Below are 15012 nucleotides of genomic sequence, written 5' to 3'. Positions count from 1 at the left end.
ATACTTTTTTTAGGTATTCAGTGTCCAGATGACTCCTCCGCTCTCCTCAGATTTACCTGTAGGCAACTAAAGCCTGCTTAAACGTTTTGGCCGTGGGCCATGAATATAAAACCAAATATTTAAGGTTAAAGTGCTTGTGTAAAAACAAAATTCCTGAAAGATGCAGTGGCTCATATTGGGTGTATGAAATATTCAGCTCACATCAGCCTTATTTTATACTCCCGTATTTGATTATACAGATATTGTGTTAGCATGTCATGGACTCATTAATGCAATTTGATTATTTCATCCTACAGGTAATGTTAACGGTAATGTACTAACTGTAAATATCAATACCACCACCAGATCTACTTCCAAAAACAGAAGTACCTGGTTCTATGGGATTATAATCATTGGTATATAATTTAATTCAATGAAGTGACCACACCAGACATTGGACCCAGACAGCTTAACAGCTATGCTTTAATTAAAAAAATGACATGTCATGTAACAAGACAAAAATAAATAGAAGTGTTTTATCTCTTTAACATGGCCACGTTTTTTTAATCCTTAAAAACAGAACAAAGTAGAAAGCAGCACAGAAAAAGGCAGCGGCCCCTTGCCAAGGAATGATAAGTGCCTTTGTCGAGTCAGTCAGTACTGTATGTATGGTCAGCTGGTGTTAAAAAAAACAACACGTCCATCAGCCGGACTTGAACAGCAGGATGGCCACCTGACCCAAGTAGAAGTAAATGAAATGCTTGGTCTCATGAGTCACGTAGCTCCCGAAGTTCCTCCCGACGATGCAGTGCCAGGTCGGGTTGTATTTCTTGTCGAACTCCTGTAAGGGACATTTTTGGAAAAGGGTTAGGGTCGTCTATCTCCAAGCAAGAATACATAATTAAATAAAGCATGAAATACAGAAGGTGGGTGATCCTTGAGTGAATACAACTGACAAACCACATTTGTCATTAAATATTTTAAAGGTTACATCGCAACGAACAAGTCACACTTAAGATTGCTGCTGTGTGACATGAACTCAGTACATCCTTCCTTAACTAAACATCAAAACTAATGGTATTTTCCCCAGGAAATACAAATCTCTTTACAGCCAAGACTAAATTCTACATGTGATCACACCCAACATATTTTCCTTTCATTGTCAGTGATGACGCCCCCGAGTGGAAATATTTAGTTTTAGCTGTGTGTTTAGAGCTAGACACACTACATTGTGGTAAGTGTGCCCCCCCGAACTGAAAACGCATATTGTGACCAGACCAGATTGCTGGATTTTTGCCATTGTGTGGTTGTGATCGTAATTCTAAAAGGTTATTTAGGTCTGAGCAGCTAAATTATAGTTAAGGGACCTTGAATTTCCTTTAAGACTAACTAAAGCATCACAACATCAACATCACAAAATCCACTTAATGTGTTTGTTTATCAACACTGAAAGATAATAAACACTAAGTTATATCCATGTGAAAGTGTCTGTATGACCGGGGGTGTGTCCCTTCCTGCTCAGGAACAGGAATGTCATCACGGGAGAGAAAAATGTGGCTTGTTCCTCGGGAAGTGCTGAGAGACAATTGGTAATACCAGTTTGGGTGTGTGACATGGATGATAAGCGAGGGATAGTAAAAGATAATAGATTTACATCACTGGCACTTGGAGCAGAAATAATGGGTTTGATGAGAGTTGCATGGTGGCAACATATTTCCTCAAGGGATCTGAATGGAGGATCTGCTGGATGCAGAGGCGGCCTCTTTTGTTTCTGTACCTTCTTGATGAATGCAGCGATGTCTTTCTCGATGTTGTACTTCTCCAGGGCCTGAGTGGCACACTCCACCGCGTCCTGCTGCATGTCCTCCGACATGTCGGCGTTCTTGATCACTGCTTTTCTGTCAGACATGGTTGCCCTGGGAAACCAAAACACAGCGGAGGATTCATCATCATCTTCTCAGGCGCAGTTTTTCTCTCTCTCTCTCTCTCTCTCTCTCTCTCTCTCTCTCTCTCTCTCTCTCACACACACACACACACACACACACACACACTCTCTCTGAGATCGACTCTGCTCCCCCCCCCCAGCATCCCTGCGGTTGTCACCATCGATGGATTCAAATGATCGTGTAACGAGAGGGTCTCATGGGCGAGTAAGGAGGAGGAAATAAAATGGCTGGTGACGATGTAATTACATAACAACGGACACACAATATCTTAACTTGCCATTTCTCCCAAGTGTTGCGTAACAACTTCCATCAGCTGAGAGCTCCCCGGGACGCGCTCTCTGCGTAGTTTCTATAGATACGCACGACATTTGCGATGTTCGCCTACGATCCACCGGAGCTTTTTTTTAATTAATTAATTAATTTGATTTAAACGCGAAGCCTGTGAAATACGAGGCTGCGAAATGGAACCACGCTGCTGCGACTGCATCGCGTTAGAAAGAAGCAACGAAAAAACACGCCAGCGATACTTCGAGGTGCAGACGGAAAATAACAAATAAACACCGTTTGACAAACACGGGACTTTACGTTTTCTGATGTAAGGCGTCACGGGGGGGGGGAATTGTTTTTTTTTTGCTAGCAACACATCGCCACATGCATTCGGAGCGATGACTGGCTGCTCATTCATCCAGCAAAAGGAAGAAAAACACCATACAATTTTTACCGTTACGACTTTTAAAGAGGATTAAATCGGACGTCGTGTAATTCCCCGCATGTTGATTCCGTATATTTACCTCCTACGCTGCTGATTGCTCGGGTTAAAGAGAGATGACCGCTGCTGTGGTGACAACTCCCGCGAACTGCTTGACACAAAAGTGATGTGGGTGTAGCGGCTGCAGCCTGCGAGGCTCGCCGCCTTCCCATTGGCTGGTATTAATGCACGGGGCCAGTTCATTGGCCGGACGGCGTCTATCTTTCGGGTGTTTGTGGCAGCATTTTATTTCAACCCGTCATGCCTTGCGACTCGACGGTTGCCGCGGCGACCGTAGTAAACAGCTGCACCGGAGTCAGCGTCGTGTCATGTTTTCCTCACCACGTAGAAAACATTTGATTGTTATTGTTTTGTTTATTTGTTTTTGTTGTTTTAGAGCAAATTTCTGTAGAAAATCTAAGAAATAAAATAACATGAAACAGCTCAAATTAAAAAAATACTAAATTATATATAAAGGATAAACATATCACTTCCGGCGTCCGTCACGCGGCGCTGGACCACGCCACGTCAAGTGTAGACCACACGGTAAAAAATTGAATGTAAATCGAATTAAAGTTTTAAAACGAGTCTTACCTTCTTTTGGCAGTAGGTGGTGCTATCACTATCACTATATACAGACTAATAGATCTGTTCAGGAAAACACTGAAGTGTCAGTGGGGAATCTATGACCACTGACACTGTGAATTCTTGGCTTAATGAATCCTTTGAAGTGTTATTTTATATAAATTCTTGGTGGAGTTAAAAGTAAGTCACAAACAAGTGTTATTCTTTCAGCTTAACTCTTTGATACCAACACGGGTCAAAAATGACCCATATTCATTTCCTGTGTTATTTCATGCATTAGAGTTTCTTTGCCATATGTTTGAAATAAATGTATTTTATCATTTAATATTCTAAGTATTCATTAAATATCTTGTTTTTGATTACCACAAATCATAATAGTTTTTCCTTTCTTACTTTATAAACGAACGTGTGACCAATATGTATTCACTATGGAACACCTACCATTCGCACAGCTGCTTTTGCACATCTGATGCATTTAAGTCTTATTTTACAATCCATTACTAGTGAGAAAGAGAAATATGCACAATACTAATTAGCTGTTAGCTAGCTGGCTTCTTTTCTGGCTAGCTAACCATAGCTAGATCAACAAAATAAAACTCGAAATATAACAGTATATACTTAATAGACTGATTAATATGCATTTGAAAATATACTTTTGATTTTTCTCTATCCAGAGTGTAAATGGGTGGTCGATATCATTTCAGACTTACGGTTGCTTAAAGAACAGGATAAGGAAAATGAGGAGGCAATTTTTGGTCTTGATTCTGAGGCAGAAATCTCTGATGCTGAGGATCTTGACTGAGGATCTTGAATTCCAGCTCTCCTAAATATAGAAGGCTCCTTTGATGACATAGAGGACTCATCTTCTATGTCTTCAAAGGAGCATTCTCCTTAATGAAAAATGAAGAATAAGCTATAAAAGATTATAGCAAAGAAACACCCAGCCATGCATGAAATAAAATGAAATAAATATGGGTCATTTTTGACCCATGTTGTGCATTATAGGGGTCTGCATTAAGAAGTCCTTTATTAGTCCCGCCATGGGGACATTTGCAATGTTACAGCAGCAGAAAGACATCAAATAAGTAGCATGCAGTACTTGGGTGAAGGAATATAAAGAAATAGAAATAGAACAAATATATAGAAAAAATATGCATGTAATTAAACCGGTATATAGAGTGTACAGAAATATATTATGTGTCAGAATATGTACAGTGAATGGATTGCACATAACTGTTGTGCAATATTCATTGCACAGTTGAGAAGCATTGAAGTGACAGTCCATAGTGGTGGTGCATGTAGTATGCATAGCTCGTGTATCAAAGGGTTAAATAGTAAGTCACAAACAAGTGTTATTCTTTATGACCATATCAACCGTAAGTCTGAAATGACTGGTTCTGGTGATTCAGAGTAATCACCTGAGCAACTAAACTCAACAGCGCAGTAAATCGAGGAAAAGACCATAATGGCACACAAGATTAATGACCAACAGCTGGTACATTTTCGGCTGTACCTTGCAGAACTCAGGGCAAAGAAGAATGAAGAGAAGAGCAGACAAGGACTGCAGAAGATGTAAGAAATGTTCATCACGTTCAATGACTTTCACACTGTCGGTGCTCGGGCCCTAATAACAGTATTTAAAAAACAATTTGTAACATAATGGAAAAGTGTGTCAATGTTTAAAGTGTTTGCACATAAGAAAATGTCTAATAGAGATGAAGGGAGCAGCAATGACGAATGAATTGAAGAGTTATTGAGTATGTGAGTAGGCATAAATTAAAAAGCTAAAAACAAAAAATTGAAGGAAACAACTGTTGACTACCTTGCTTTTCCAGAATTATGTTCACCACCAGAAAAGTTCCACCCTGGATCAAACATGTGGCTTTTATTCTCATTGTGAAATGGTAGTCAGCATTCTTTCCTGCAACAACTTTCTCCGCAGTGAACCAGAAACACCACAGCTATATTTATATGGTCCGGCTATGCTAGCAAGTCAACTGAGCTTAAGCCGCAATAAGTTTAAAAAACACATGTATCTACCTAAAGATCCCGGACAGACATGAAACAGATTTTTCAGAAAGGTTGAAAAGCAAAGTAAAAATGAAAATTAAATAAAAACATGACACTGTAATTTTACCAACCCATTTATTTTACTCATTCATAAAAAGACCTTAACAAACCCACTCTTTGACATTGTTTTTTCTTAAATACTTTATTAACTAAAATACAACCACCCACATTAAAAACTGACTTCAAGTCCTAATCCTAACATTCACGTTTTGTGGAGCAGATTAAAACATGAACCAGAATTTACTCCGTAGCTGCATTCCTGTTGCCTGTTTACTTTTATTTAATGCGTTCAAATGCCCCCCTGATAACTGGATCCCACAATTCCCTACACGTAAGTTTTCACACAAGCTTGTACAACATGTAACAGTCTTTTTCACATATCAATTAAAACCTGAGAAAATGTGTATTCTTCCAATTTGACGAAAATTTGTCACTAGAACTAAAAACTGCACCAATTGACGACACGTGTCTTCCAATATTTGTTAACTAGCCCAAAATGGTAGAGAAATATTACATGTGTAACCCCCCCTCCACCACACACACACATTTCCATGGTGAATGATATTTTACAAAACTACTAAAGTAGCAATCTCATTTGTATGTGTAATAAGTACACATTATACCAAATTTTCACATCCAAGCCAAAGTATTACACATCACAACTGTCCTGATTGTGGAGATGACAGAGGTCCTCTGTGTTTATGATGGTTGAGTACAAACTGTATCAGAATCCAGGCCTCTTTAAGACCGATCCTCTTAGGTTATGTAAACAAAATAAATTACTGTTGAGCCTAATTAAGAAACTTGCTGAAAATCTTTTAAAGCCCATAAGATTTCATGGAAAATAGATTCTTAAAATCAGGATAAAAATTGTCCAAAACAAGTGAGTAAATGACGTTCACAGTTGTTTTCATTTCAATAACATTGCTGAATGGTACATGAAAGACGAACACACATTTGTGTACGCATGCATCTGATCCTCCAGCCTTTAATACAGATGTAACTGCAACTTCACTGGCTGCGTTCCTTTGGCTCTTTGTATTTGTACTGGATGTACTCAAAGATGTCTCTCTCACTGTCCACCAGAAGAGGCTCCCCAGCCATACCTGAAATAGATCCACACAGAAGAATAGCTGATATTAGAAGCTGAACGCATGTGAAGTTACTGACTGATGATAGAAGCGGCACATCGCTGGAACAGAGTTCACAAGGTTCATGTCATATTTGACTGAGACTCACCAGTGACCCCAAGTGGTCGGATGGTGTACTCGTTAAGGGTGAAACCTTTCTCTAGGGCATGAGTTCTCATATTTTTATTGAAGATATCACTTCCAGTGAAATACAGGACTCCGCAGTAGTACTGGTCTTTAGGAATTAACCTTTGGGAAAATGGGGAAAGGATAATTACAAAGCAGGATCAAACAGATTGTAATAAAAACTAAAAATGAAAGGTACCTCACTGTTGTAGCCATGTATCTAAAGTTTGGTGTTGCAGTAGGTAGAGGTAATGTTTTAATTTAATTTATTAAATCACATCAGTATCCTGACCAATGCACTGACTTAGCCCATATTGTTCTGTATAAACATATACTTAAAACACCTAATTTTGGAAACACCGAGCAATATAGAGCAGGGCACCTGATATCAATACGCCTGTGAAGGTATTCTTCTTCTTCCTCCTCCTCATCATCATCACTCTTCTGCAGTTGGCAGACTCCCTAGAAACACAAGAGTTGGAACATTGTGACCTCAGTCATGCGCTTCATGGGTTGGGTATGGTTACTGTACTAACTGTGTTACCAGTCACATCAGACACACACAGCTGAGCACATGAGTCAAAATGAGCACAGGCCTCACCATGAACTTGGTGTCTCCTTTGGAGAGAGTCTCGGTCACAAACCCTATGGACTCAAAATGACTGACCACGTCGTGGAGGAGCTTGGGCTGGAAAAGAATGAATGAGACAAAGATAAAAGCTGCAGATCATGGCAACACACAATGGTGAGGTACAATGGAGAAGGGTCTTACCTGTTTCTCAGTCTCAGAGGTGTAGTCTGGATGTGTCAGCAAAATATCAATATCACCACTCGAGGCAGCACCTGGAAATTATGAACATGTGAATCAATATCATGATTCCCAGAGTCGGAAGTCCCGCCATTGACTGAACATCCGCTGAAATAATCATCAAGGGAAAATTTTACCTCTCCTGTAACTTCCACAGATTGATCCGATATATCCTTCACCAATTATCTTCAACTCTGCAACAATCAGAGTCTAAAAAAAACATTTGCACACAGATTTAGAAAAAGCTAAACGATATTCATCAGAAGATAACAGAAAAATATAAATGCTTGATCACCTCCATCTTTTCCATTTCAGCACGAGGGATCCTTTTCTCAAACTCCTCAAAGTACCTGAAGGCAGCAAAATAATCCATGAAACACAGCTCATGTATCAATAGAAGGACTTTTCACTTTTCCCTTTATCTGAGAGCACTGAGCAGAACTTACTTGATTCCAATCTGTTGATGATGGTTTAGTTTGTGCTCGATCTTTTTCAGATCTAAATAAGGAAAGAAAATAAAAGACCATTAAAACCGTAATGTACATTTATTGAGTATGTGCTATATATGTGTCAAAATATGACAAGAAGTCATACAGAAATAGATTTAAAAATATATTTTTACAATTATAATGTAAGTCAGCTTCAAAACAAACCTTCTAATGTCTTCACCCCTTCTTCAAAAAACTTCCTGGCAGCAGCAGGGCTGAAGTCAAGAGCCAGAAGATGCACTTTGTTATATGAAGCACTTGTTGGAAATGTAAATGAAAACAAAAATATGCGGTGTCCCTTTGGCAACTGAATTAGTCTTACAGTGATTTTAATTAGCCTTGATGCATTTCCTTGTCCATACACAATATTTAATAGGTTTTTCATTTGTATTAGCACTTAAGACGTACCCAATTCCAGTAACTCTGGTGAGGAAATTGATGGAAGAGCTGGTGTCATCATTTCTGATCTAGAGAAAAATATAAACGCAGCACATAAGTCTGTGTAAAGTGTTAAATTGAGCTATTATAAAAACAAAAAACAGCGTTTCATCAATCGTGTGTTCTCACGCCAAATGATTCACCTTTTCCAGTTTGCGTAGAGTCCCAGTTTGTAAGAACTCATCAATCTTTTCTGCTATTTTAGCTCCCACACCATCCTGTTAAAATGGGAAAACAAACAAGAGGGTGCTGAGGAGTGCGAGCTGCAGCGGTTACGTAAGGTGCCCAGAGTGGCTGTTCAGGCTAAGCAACGGGCATCACTTCACACACAACCACAGCAACATCAGTACATAAGTGTTGAAGACAAACAATGATGCGGCCATTTCCAAACATCTTACACCACCCTACTTTCAGAGTAGCATTATCCAAACATAACAGAATTTCTTTATGAAGCACATTATGACACAATACAAACACTTTAGACTGACCAGTATTATATTATCAGTGTTTTCAACTACAATTACTAAACACTGTAACCTTCATAAAGGTAGATTTTACAACAGGACTTAATACTGCATTGCACTGTCTATGTTTGTGCTTGTACTGGACAATTTGCAACATGTGCCACAAATCAGCTATTGAATTATTTATACGAGTTACTCAATAGAGACATTCAATTTGTAAAATTGTATTCAATGCACATACCAGTTTCTTGGCCTCTTCCCCATTCTTGATCTTGTTAGGGTACTTGGAAATGGTAGATGCTGCTTTCCTAGGCACAGAGCACAAGACCAGTGGTTATGTAACAGCGAAACAACATAGTAATAAAAAGCTTTCACTGAATTCCTGCTATACTAATGTAAAAAAATCTAACCCTAACCCTTTTATCAAAAATTGGCCATCAGTTTAATGACCAGTTTTATCTCTGTGAGCGTAACAGCATAACATTTCATTTATTTCTGTATTTACACAACATTTAAACACGTCCGCCTCCAGAGCTTACCTGTAGGCGTTGGACTTGTGTATGGCCCTGTTGACATTTTTCTCAAAGTTGGCCAACTCTGCAGAGAGAAGTAAGACAGTACAACGCTTAATAATTCATTCACAACCAGTCCCACCCACTGCAGGACACCATCACAGCACTGGGCAGCTTAAGGAGAGGAACTACATGCACCCATTATGGACTTTAACTTCACTGTGCAATATTCATCCTGTCTGTGCAATACAATGGTTCAAGTGCAATCCGGTCACCGCACATATTCTCACACTGTATATATGAGTGCTTATTCCATTCATATTTTTCTATATTTCTTACATTTCCTCACACTTAGGTATTATTATCCTTACACTTGCATGTTACATATTACTTACTGATGCCTATTTTGGACTTTTGCTGCTGTAATATTGCAAATATCTCCATTTCAGAACGAATAAAGGATGATCTAATCTTATTTGACCTCATCCAACCACTGTGGTTTGTTGCTGCTATTTCAGGAAGGCATTTAAATGGCAGTGACCATTAACGTCCCAGATTTACCAGATTTAGAGGAGGAGTATCGTTAAACATGGTTTGAGAGATGAAGCACACATGCAATACGTTCTTCTCAGGGTTGTTGTTGTTTAAAAACAGAACATAGCAATCATGCTAGCGTCTGTTAGCTGAGAGCAAACTGTCCGATTCTTTACGTACCGACAAGAAAGTCTGTTATTCCCTCGTTGAGAGATTCCTGCGGCGCTTTCCTCTTGCTCATCGTGGACGTGGCAACCTCTCAAACGTCCTCTGGGGATTCAAACTGTTTTATATGAGCGTAAAGTAAAGTTACGACCTCTTAGTATTCTTGGTTAGCCTTTAGCACCTCAGCTAGCCCACACTGAACAATGGCCGCAGGACGTTGGAGGGGGAGGGGCTTGCGTAACACGTGACAGACTGTCCGAGTGATTCTCTGCATTGTTTTTTTATTTTTATTTTTATTTTTATTTAAAGTTTTAATTCATAATTATAATACGCAGCGACTTTACAAAAAAATAACCAACAGTCAGTTTTACACAAATCAGTCAATGAATAACCATGTTTTTAAAACGACAACATTCTGTTACAAAAATACTTTAGGATCTAATGGAGGTAATTATTAAATTAACTTAATGTACTTGGCATTTGCTTTTTTCCTCCAAGATAAAATTGTAATCATTAGCTTTAAAATTCACTTCCCACCCCTTTAAAAAACAATAAAATAAACATGGTTCAGTGTTATGTTACATTAAGCAGCTACAAATGAAAGATGAATCTCGATAAAGCAGTGGATTTACAGGTCCGTCTCCTCCTCCTCTTCTTCATTCCTCCCTCTCCTCCTCCTCTTCTTCTTGTGTGTTAGGAATCTATTTTTATGTAAACTTTGTCCCTTGAGAATATCTTAATGGCCTCCTCGATTTCAGAAAGCCGACAATCAAGCTGAGTCCTTCTCGAGCGAAGACTCAGATTGTCAGCTTTGAGCGGAAGTGACAGCAGCTCAGTCACCAGGGAGCAATGGGCTGTGAAAAACCAGCAACAACAGAGTTAGACTCCGCACACACATTACTCTGAGTGACTGTTGTCATTGTGAGTATCAGGACAGAGATGAAGAGCAACAGAGGCCTACACTCTTTGAGGGACTTCAGCGTCTCCTGTCGCTCACTCTCAGGCATCAGGGTGTGACCTGCTGGGGCTTTGGGATCAGGTGCGTTCCTCCTCCTCTCCTCCTCCTCTTTACGCCATTGCTCCTTCCTTTCTTCAAGACTGGGAGCGTGTGTTTGAGTGACAAACAGAGCAGGAACAGACATAAGCAGCAGAAGTGACAGAAAGAAAAAAAATGGCTGAGATACGCTATAGGAGTACTCACTACTGAGGCACCTGTCCCTTGACTGCACTGGGCACGGGCTTGTCTCTCAGGTTGGTCAGTGACTGGGACCGACGCATCACAGCTTTTCCTGCAGCTCGGGCGTTATGTTTTATGAAGTCAATGGTCTGACCTTGCACCTGTAACTGTATCCACATATAACAGCGTATGGAATGAAACAAACAGGAAATATTACAGATTCAATTCAAAGCAAGTGAAGTGAAGTCATGTTATTTGTTTAATAAATCATTTTGGAGCACAAGACAATAATAACAAGGCTTTCTCTTGTCTTCTCTCTTTTCTTTGACAGAAAAAATACTTTATACACTATTCCTCTTTTTGCCTGATCATGTGTTTGTATCAATAAGTAAACATGTATTGGCGAATCCTCACTTGCAAATCCAGGTCACGTGCAGAGTTGCAGGACGCAGGGCGGTGCACAGCTACAGGAGACGTTTTGGAGCGTGGTCTTGTTGGGGTAGTAGATCCCCCATTAGAGTGGGCCTTCAGAAAATTCTGACACCCTGGTTTAACAGATGGACTTGAAACCTGTGCAAAACAGATTGGATTAACAACGACCCAGAGGAAATGTTCATAACTCAATGACTTAACATCTCAATAAAATCCTTACCCGTAGCTGGACCATGAGCCTGGATGGGACAGTCTCGTATTTGGAGGAGGTCCAGAGAGCTTTGACTGGAACCGGACGAGACTGTGCTCTCTCAGCCTCCTGCTCTTTGCAGCGTCTCTGGATCTCCCGGAGACGACGTACATTCTCTTTACTGAAGTCATGAATTCGCTGTCCTTAAGGGACAAATAACAAAAGATGTCTTACTTTAAATCAAAATCTCTTACTTGCTATAGCAAATTAAAAAAACAACAAGTAAGAAAAGATTCTGACAAGACAAAACAAGCTTCTCCTGTTTTGACAACCAGAAGATGTAAAAAAAATCTATTGTGCTCACTCTGTTTGGGAACAGGGGTAATTGAAACACCGTCTAGTTTGAGGAGTTCCCCCATTACGCCTCTTCGTCCTCGCTCCATAATATGGGCGGCATTAGGCCCGATACGGGATGGATGTGCTGGGCTACGAGCACTGTAGTAGCCAGGGTACAACACAGGATCTGGAGCAAGAGGCCCTGAGAGCAGGCCCAACGTCCCATTGTGGTTCCCCTCTAAACGTCCACGAGCTGGGGGAGGAAAAAAACGTAAATAATTTTATAACAAAGTGTGGATGTAAGTGGAATTCAATACGCTGCCAACAACTCAAATCTTGTTGCTGTAATATCAAACAAAAGGAGACAGAAATCTAAGGTTTGTAGATATTAGATTTACGACCCTACATAAACAATGTGAAAAGTGGGGTTTCAGTAAAGCATAATAACCACATGGCTGCATCTGACCTGAAGCAGGATGTTTGTTGTAGTACTGAGGAAACAGTGAAGGATCCGGGGGGATTGGCCCAGATATCGATGACGGCCCCTCACACATCTGAAGTTGTGTTTACAACAAAACCTGCAGTTTTTGCTGAGAAATTCAAACACAAACCAAAATGTTTCACAGTGATATCGAGCCATTGATTAGTGTTAGTAAATAAAAATCCTTGGGCCTGCAGGTGGTGGCAGAATCCGTTTAATATTTAATACATGTGATTTAACAGTCTGCAATTTAATCAATCAATATCTGCTGATGGGTTTTCAAAATGTCATGTTGGAGGAGGATTTTCCACAACCTGGCAACCCATGAATTGTGTTTATAAATGACACACCTAAACCATTAGTGATATTATTTATTAACTCATAAAGCCTTCATACAAAGTGCCTCATCCCAGAGATGCACCCACACAGGCTTTTAGTACAGTTCTTACACCACCGACAGGAAATAATGTCACCATGAACTACACGTGTCTCATCAGAAGGTGGTAACACAACATTGTTTAGTGCTTGAGGTCAAACAGCTGATCACACAGACTGACTCTACGTGTGTTTGCTTTATGTTTACATCTGTGGTCAGTGTGTCTGTGTGTGTGTGTGTGTGTGTGTGCACGTGTGGTTTTATTGTAGCTACACTGCAGGAAACAGCATCACTCAACCAGTCGTTGTTTTGAGGCTAGCAGCACCTCTGATTAGCTTAACAGTGTCTAACAATAGCTTATTGTTAACTAGCTTGTTGACTTGTCTGATCATCACAGACGAAACACAACCGAGCGTAAAACGGTCAGTTTCAGCTTTAACGCACGTCGACCAAACAACTGTAACCGGTCAAGTCGAATAAAGTTGAACTCGTTTACCTTGATGATCGTCTGTGTTTATCTTGTTGAGATTATTTTGTTCACGCGCGCTGATGACGCCGAGGTGTCAACGCTTGTCTCAGTAGTCGTCCCCATGGCAACGGCGCGACCGCGCATAGAACTAGACACGATAGACAGGAAGGACCTGTTTATTTAAAACCATTCCGACAATTCAAACAGTAAAATGATTACATTAAATATTAAATCATTGTGAACACATTGAAATTACTTTTGAAATAATATATGACACGCAAAAGTGTTTCACAGAGGCAGATAAGACTTGAGACACCCTTAAAAGATAAGATAAGATAAAGCTTTATTGATCCACATACTGGGGACATTCAGTTGTTACAGCAGCAGGCAGCTCAGAATGAGTCAGACAAGAGAATACAGATATATAAAAAAAGGCAGTTGAATAAAAAAATGCTGAGTATGTACATAATGTACATAACATAACAATTGAAGGTGTCGTGCTCACTTCTAGCAGGTGTACTTCTGTGTGAGTAAAAGTTTTTGTCCCTGAGTGTTGCCTTCCAGGCTGTCTGGAAATCCCCTCCTACTTCACTACAACCACAACTGTGAAGCTCCATCTATAGCCTAGATTATCAATATCATGAATATAATTATATTTATAATATTATTATACTATTGTCTTCGTGCAGCCACTGAAGCGTGCAGGGAAGGTACACTGCTTACAGCCTGACAAATCGCTTCAGGGCGTAAAATTCCTCAATAACGCCATCAGCGATATTTGCCAGAGGTCACTGCCCCCAGGCGGTGGAAGAGTCTCATTACACCAAAACAGGTGCGGTAGTTCAGTAGGCCTATAATAAAATGTTCGCAGTGATTTCCTTGTAAGCACATTCCTCACACTATTGTGTTGTTCCATATCTCATTTTATATTTAAAAAAATCATACATATATACTGTATGTTACCACAGTTCAGCTCAGTAGAGTGAATTTGGGGAATCTGGGACACTGGGACACAACGTGCGACACCTAAGATTCAGACTGTTTATTTCCTGTTCCAACAAAATCTAGTCAACAGGACTTTTACTATAGGTTTGCATGGACATCATGTGACTGACATCACATGACTTCGTGTGATGATGTCACAGAAAGAGGCGGGGCAATTGTCAATCAGAACCCACCCCCAGTCCCCTGGAATTGCAGTACAAGGTCAATGACATAAGATTAAGATTAATGTGGAGGATATGAATCTGTCATAAATAAGAATGTTCCCTATTGTTATCAAATTGTGTTTGTGATGTATTCAAGCAACAAAATATGCAGTGAGTTTTATTTTATTTTTTTTGTCCCACATTATCAATCATGCTTCGGGTGATCTGGGACAGCCATTGAAGTTCTCTAAAGAAGGGAAATATGCATTTAGTGACTTCCTGAAATAAAATAAAATAGATAAACTAAAGAAATGTAGCATATGATCTGCAGTTGTCAGACAGGATTTAATAGTAAATACATATAGGTATATATACATATAATCTGGTATTGTTATTTGTTCTTGCTGTTG

At 39.8% G+C, this 15012-nt stretch overlaps 3 protein-coding genes across 3 annotated transcripts; all 3 read right to left on the bottom strand.

Moving 5' to 3' along the window:
• Nucleotides 1-440: 440 nt before the first annotated feature.
• dynll1 (dynein, light chain, LC8-type 1) lies at nucleotides 441-2855 on the bottom strand. The gene is made up of 3 exons (XM_034595554.1): nucleotides 2717-2855; nucleotides 1757-1895; nucleotides 441-820 (listed from the first exon to the last, which is right to left on the bottom strand). Exons 2-3 carry the CDS (start codon nucleotides 1886-1888, stop codon nucleotides 683-685), a joined length of 270 nt encoding a protein of 89 aa, XP_034451445.1. The 5' UTR covers nucleotides 1889-1895; nucleotides 2717-2855; the 3' UTR covers nucleotides 441-682.
• A 2540-nt stretch (nucleotides 2856-5395) lies between these two features.
• Nucleotides 5396-10212, bottom strand: polb (polymerase (DNA directed), beta). Its single transcript, XM_034595552.1, has 14 exons — nucleotides 10009-10212; nucleotides 9322-9379; nucleotides 9024-9090; nucleotides 8462-8536; nucleotides 8289-8347; nucleotides 8046-8095; nucleotides 7839-7890; nucleotides 7688-7742; nucleotides 7530-7602; nucleotides 7357-7427; nucleotides 7186-7272; nucleotides 6967-7046; nucleotides 6568-6707; nucleotides 5396-6434 (listed from the first exon to the last, which is right to left on the bottom strand). Exons 1-14 carry the CDS (start codon nucleotides 10067-10069, stop codon nucleotides 6340-6342), a joined length of 1023 nt encoding a protein of 340 aa, XP_034451443.1. The 5' UTR covers nucleotides 10070-10212; the 3' UTR covers nucleotides 5396-6339.
• A 273-nt stretch (nucleotides 10213-10485) lies between these two features.
• Nucleotides 10486-13577, bottom strand: enkd1 (enkurin domain containing 1). The gene is made up of 8 exons (XM_034595551.1): nucleotides 13482-13577; nucleotides 12595-12688; nucleotides 12157-12381; nucleotides 11823-11995; nucleotides 11585-11740; nucleotides 11195-11337; nucleotides 10955-11091; nucleotides 10486-10847 (listed from the first exon to the last, which is right to left on the bottom strand). Exons 2-8 carry the CDS (start codon nucleotides 12680-12682, stop codon nucleotides 10687-10689), a joined length of 1083 nt encoding a protein of 360 aa, XP_034451442.1. The 5' UTR covers nucleotides 12683-12688; nucleotides 13482-13577; the 3' UTR covers nucleotides 10486-10686.
• Nucleotides 13578-15012: the final 1435 nt, after the last annotated feature.

This window comes from Hippoglossus hippoglossus, chromosome 9 (assembly GCF_009819705.1).
Source record: "Hippoglossus hippoglossus isolate fHipHip1 chromosome 9, fHipHip1.pri, whole genome shotgun sequence".
In the NCBI taxonomy this organism is placed as follows: Eukaryota; Metazoa; Chordata; class Actinopteri; order Pleuronectiformes; family Pleuronectidae; genus Hippoglossus; species Hippoglossus hippoglossus.
Note: the sequence above shows the minus strand (reverse complement) of the source record. Positions and strands in the feature narration are given on the sequence as shown.

What these genes read in the sequence shown, in the direction of transcription:
- dynll1 (XM_034595554.1), bottom strand. Translation starts at nt 1,888, where the DNA reads ATGTCTGACAGAAAAGCAGTGATCAAGAACGCCGACATGTCGGAGGAC. An exon ending in TCGCTGCATTCATCAAGAAG is followed by an intron (nt 821 to 1,756) that starts GTACAGAAACAA and finishes TGTCCCTTACAG; the next exon opens with GAGTTCGACAAGAAATACAA.
- polb (XM_034595552.1), bottom strand. Translation starts at nt 10,069, where the DNA reads ATGAGCAAGAGGAAAGCGCCGCAGGAATCTCTCAACGAGGGAATAACA. An exon ending in ACCAGAGTTACTGGAATTGG is followed by an intron (nt 8,096 to 8,288) that starts GTACGTCTTAAG and finishes TCTTGACTTCAG; the next exon opens with CCCTGCTGCTGCCAGGAAGT. An exon ending in CATCAACAGATTGGAATCAA is followed by an intron (nt 7,743 to 7,838) that starts GTAAGTTCTGCT and finishes TGCTGCCTTCAG; the next exon opens with GTACTTTGAGGAGTTTGAGA.
- enkd1 (XM_034595551.1), bottom strand. Translation starts at nt 12,682, where the DNA reads ATGTGTGAGGGGCCGTCATCGATATCTGGGCCAATCCCCCCGGATCCT. An exon ending in TACCCCTGTTCCCAAACAGA is followed by an intron (nt 11,996 to 12,156) that starts GTGAGCACAATA and finishes TTGTCCCTTAAG; the next exon opens with GACAGCGAATTCATGACTTC. An exon ending in AAGGGACAGGTGCCTCAGTA is followed by an intron (nt 11,092 to 11,194) that starts GTGAGTACTCCT and finishes ACACGCTCCCAG; the next exon opens with TCTTGAAGAAAGGAAGGAGC.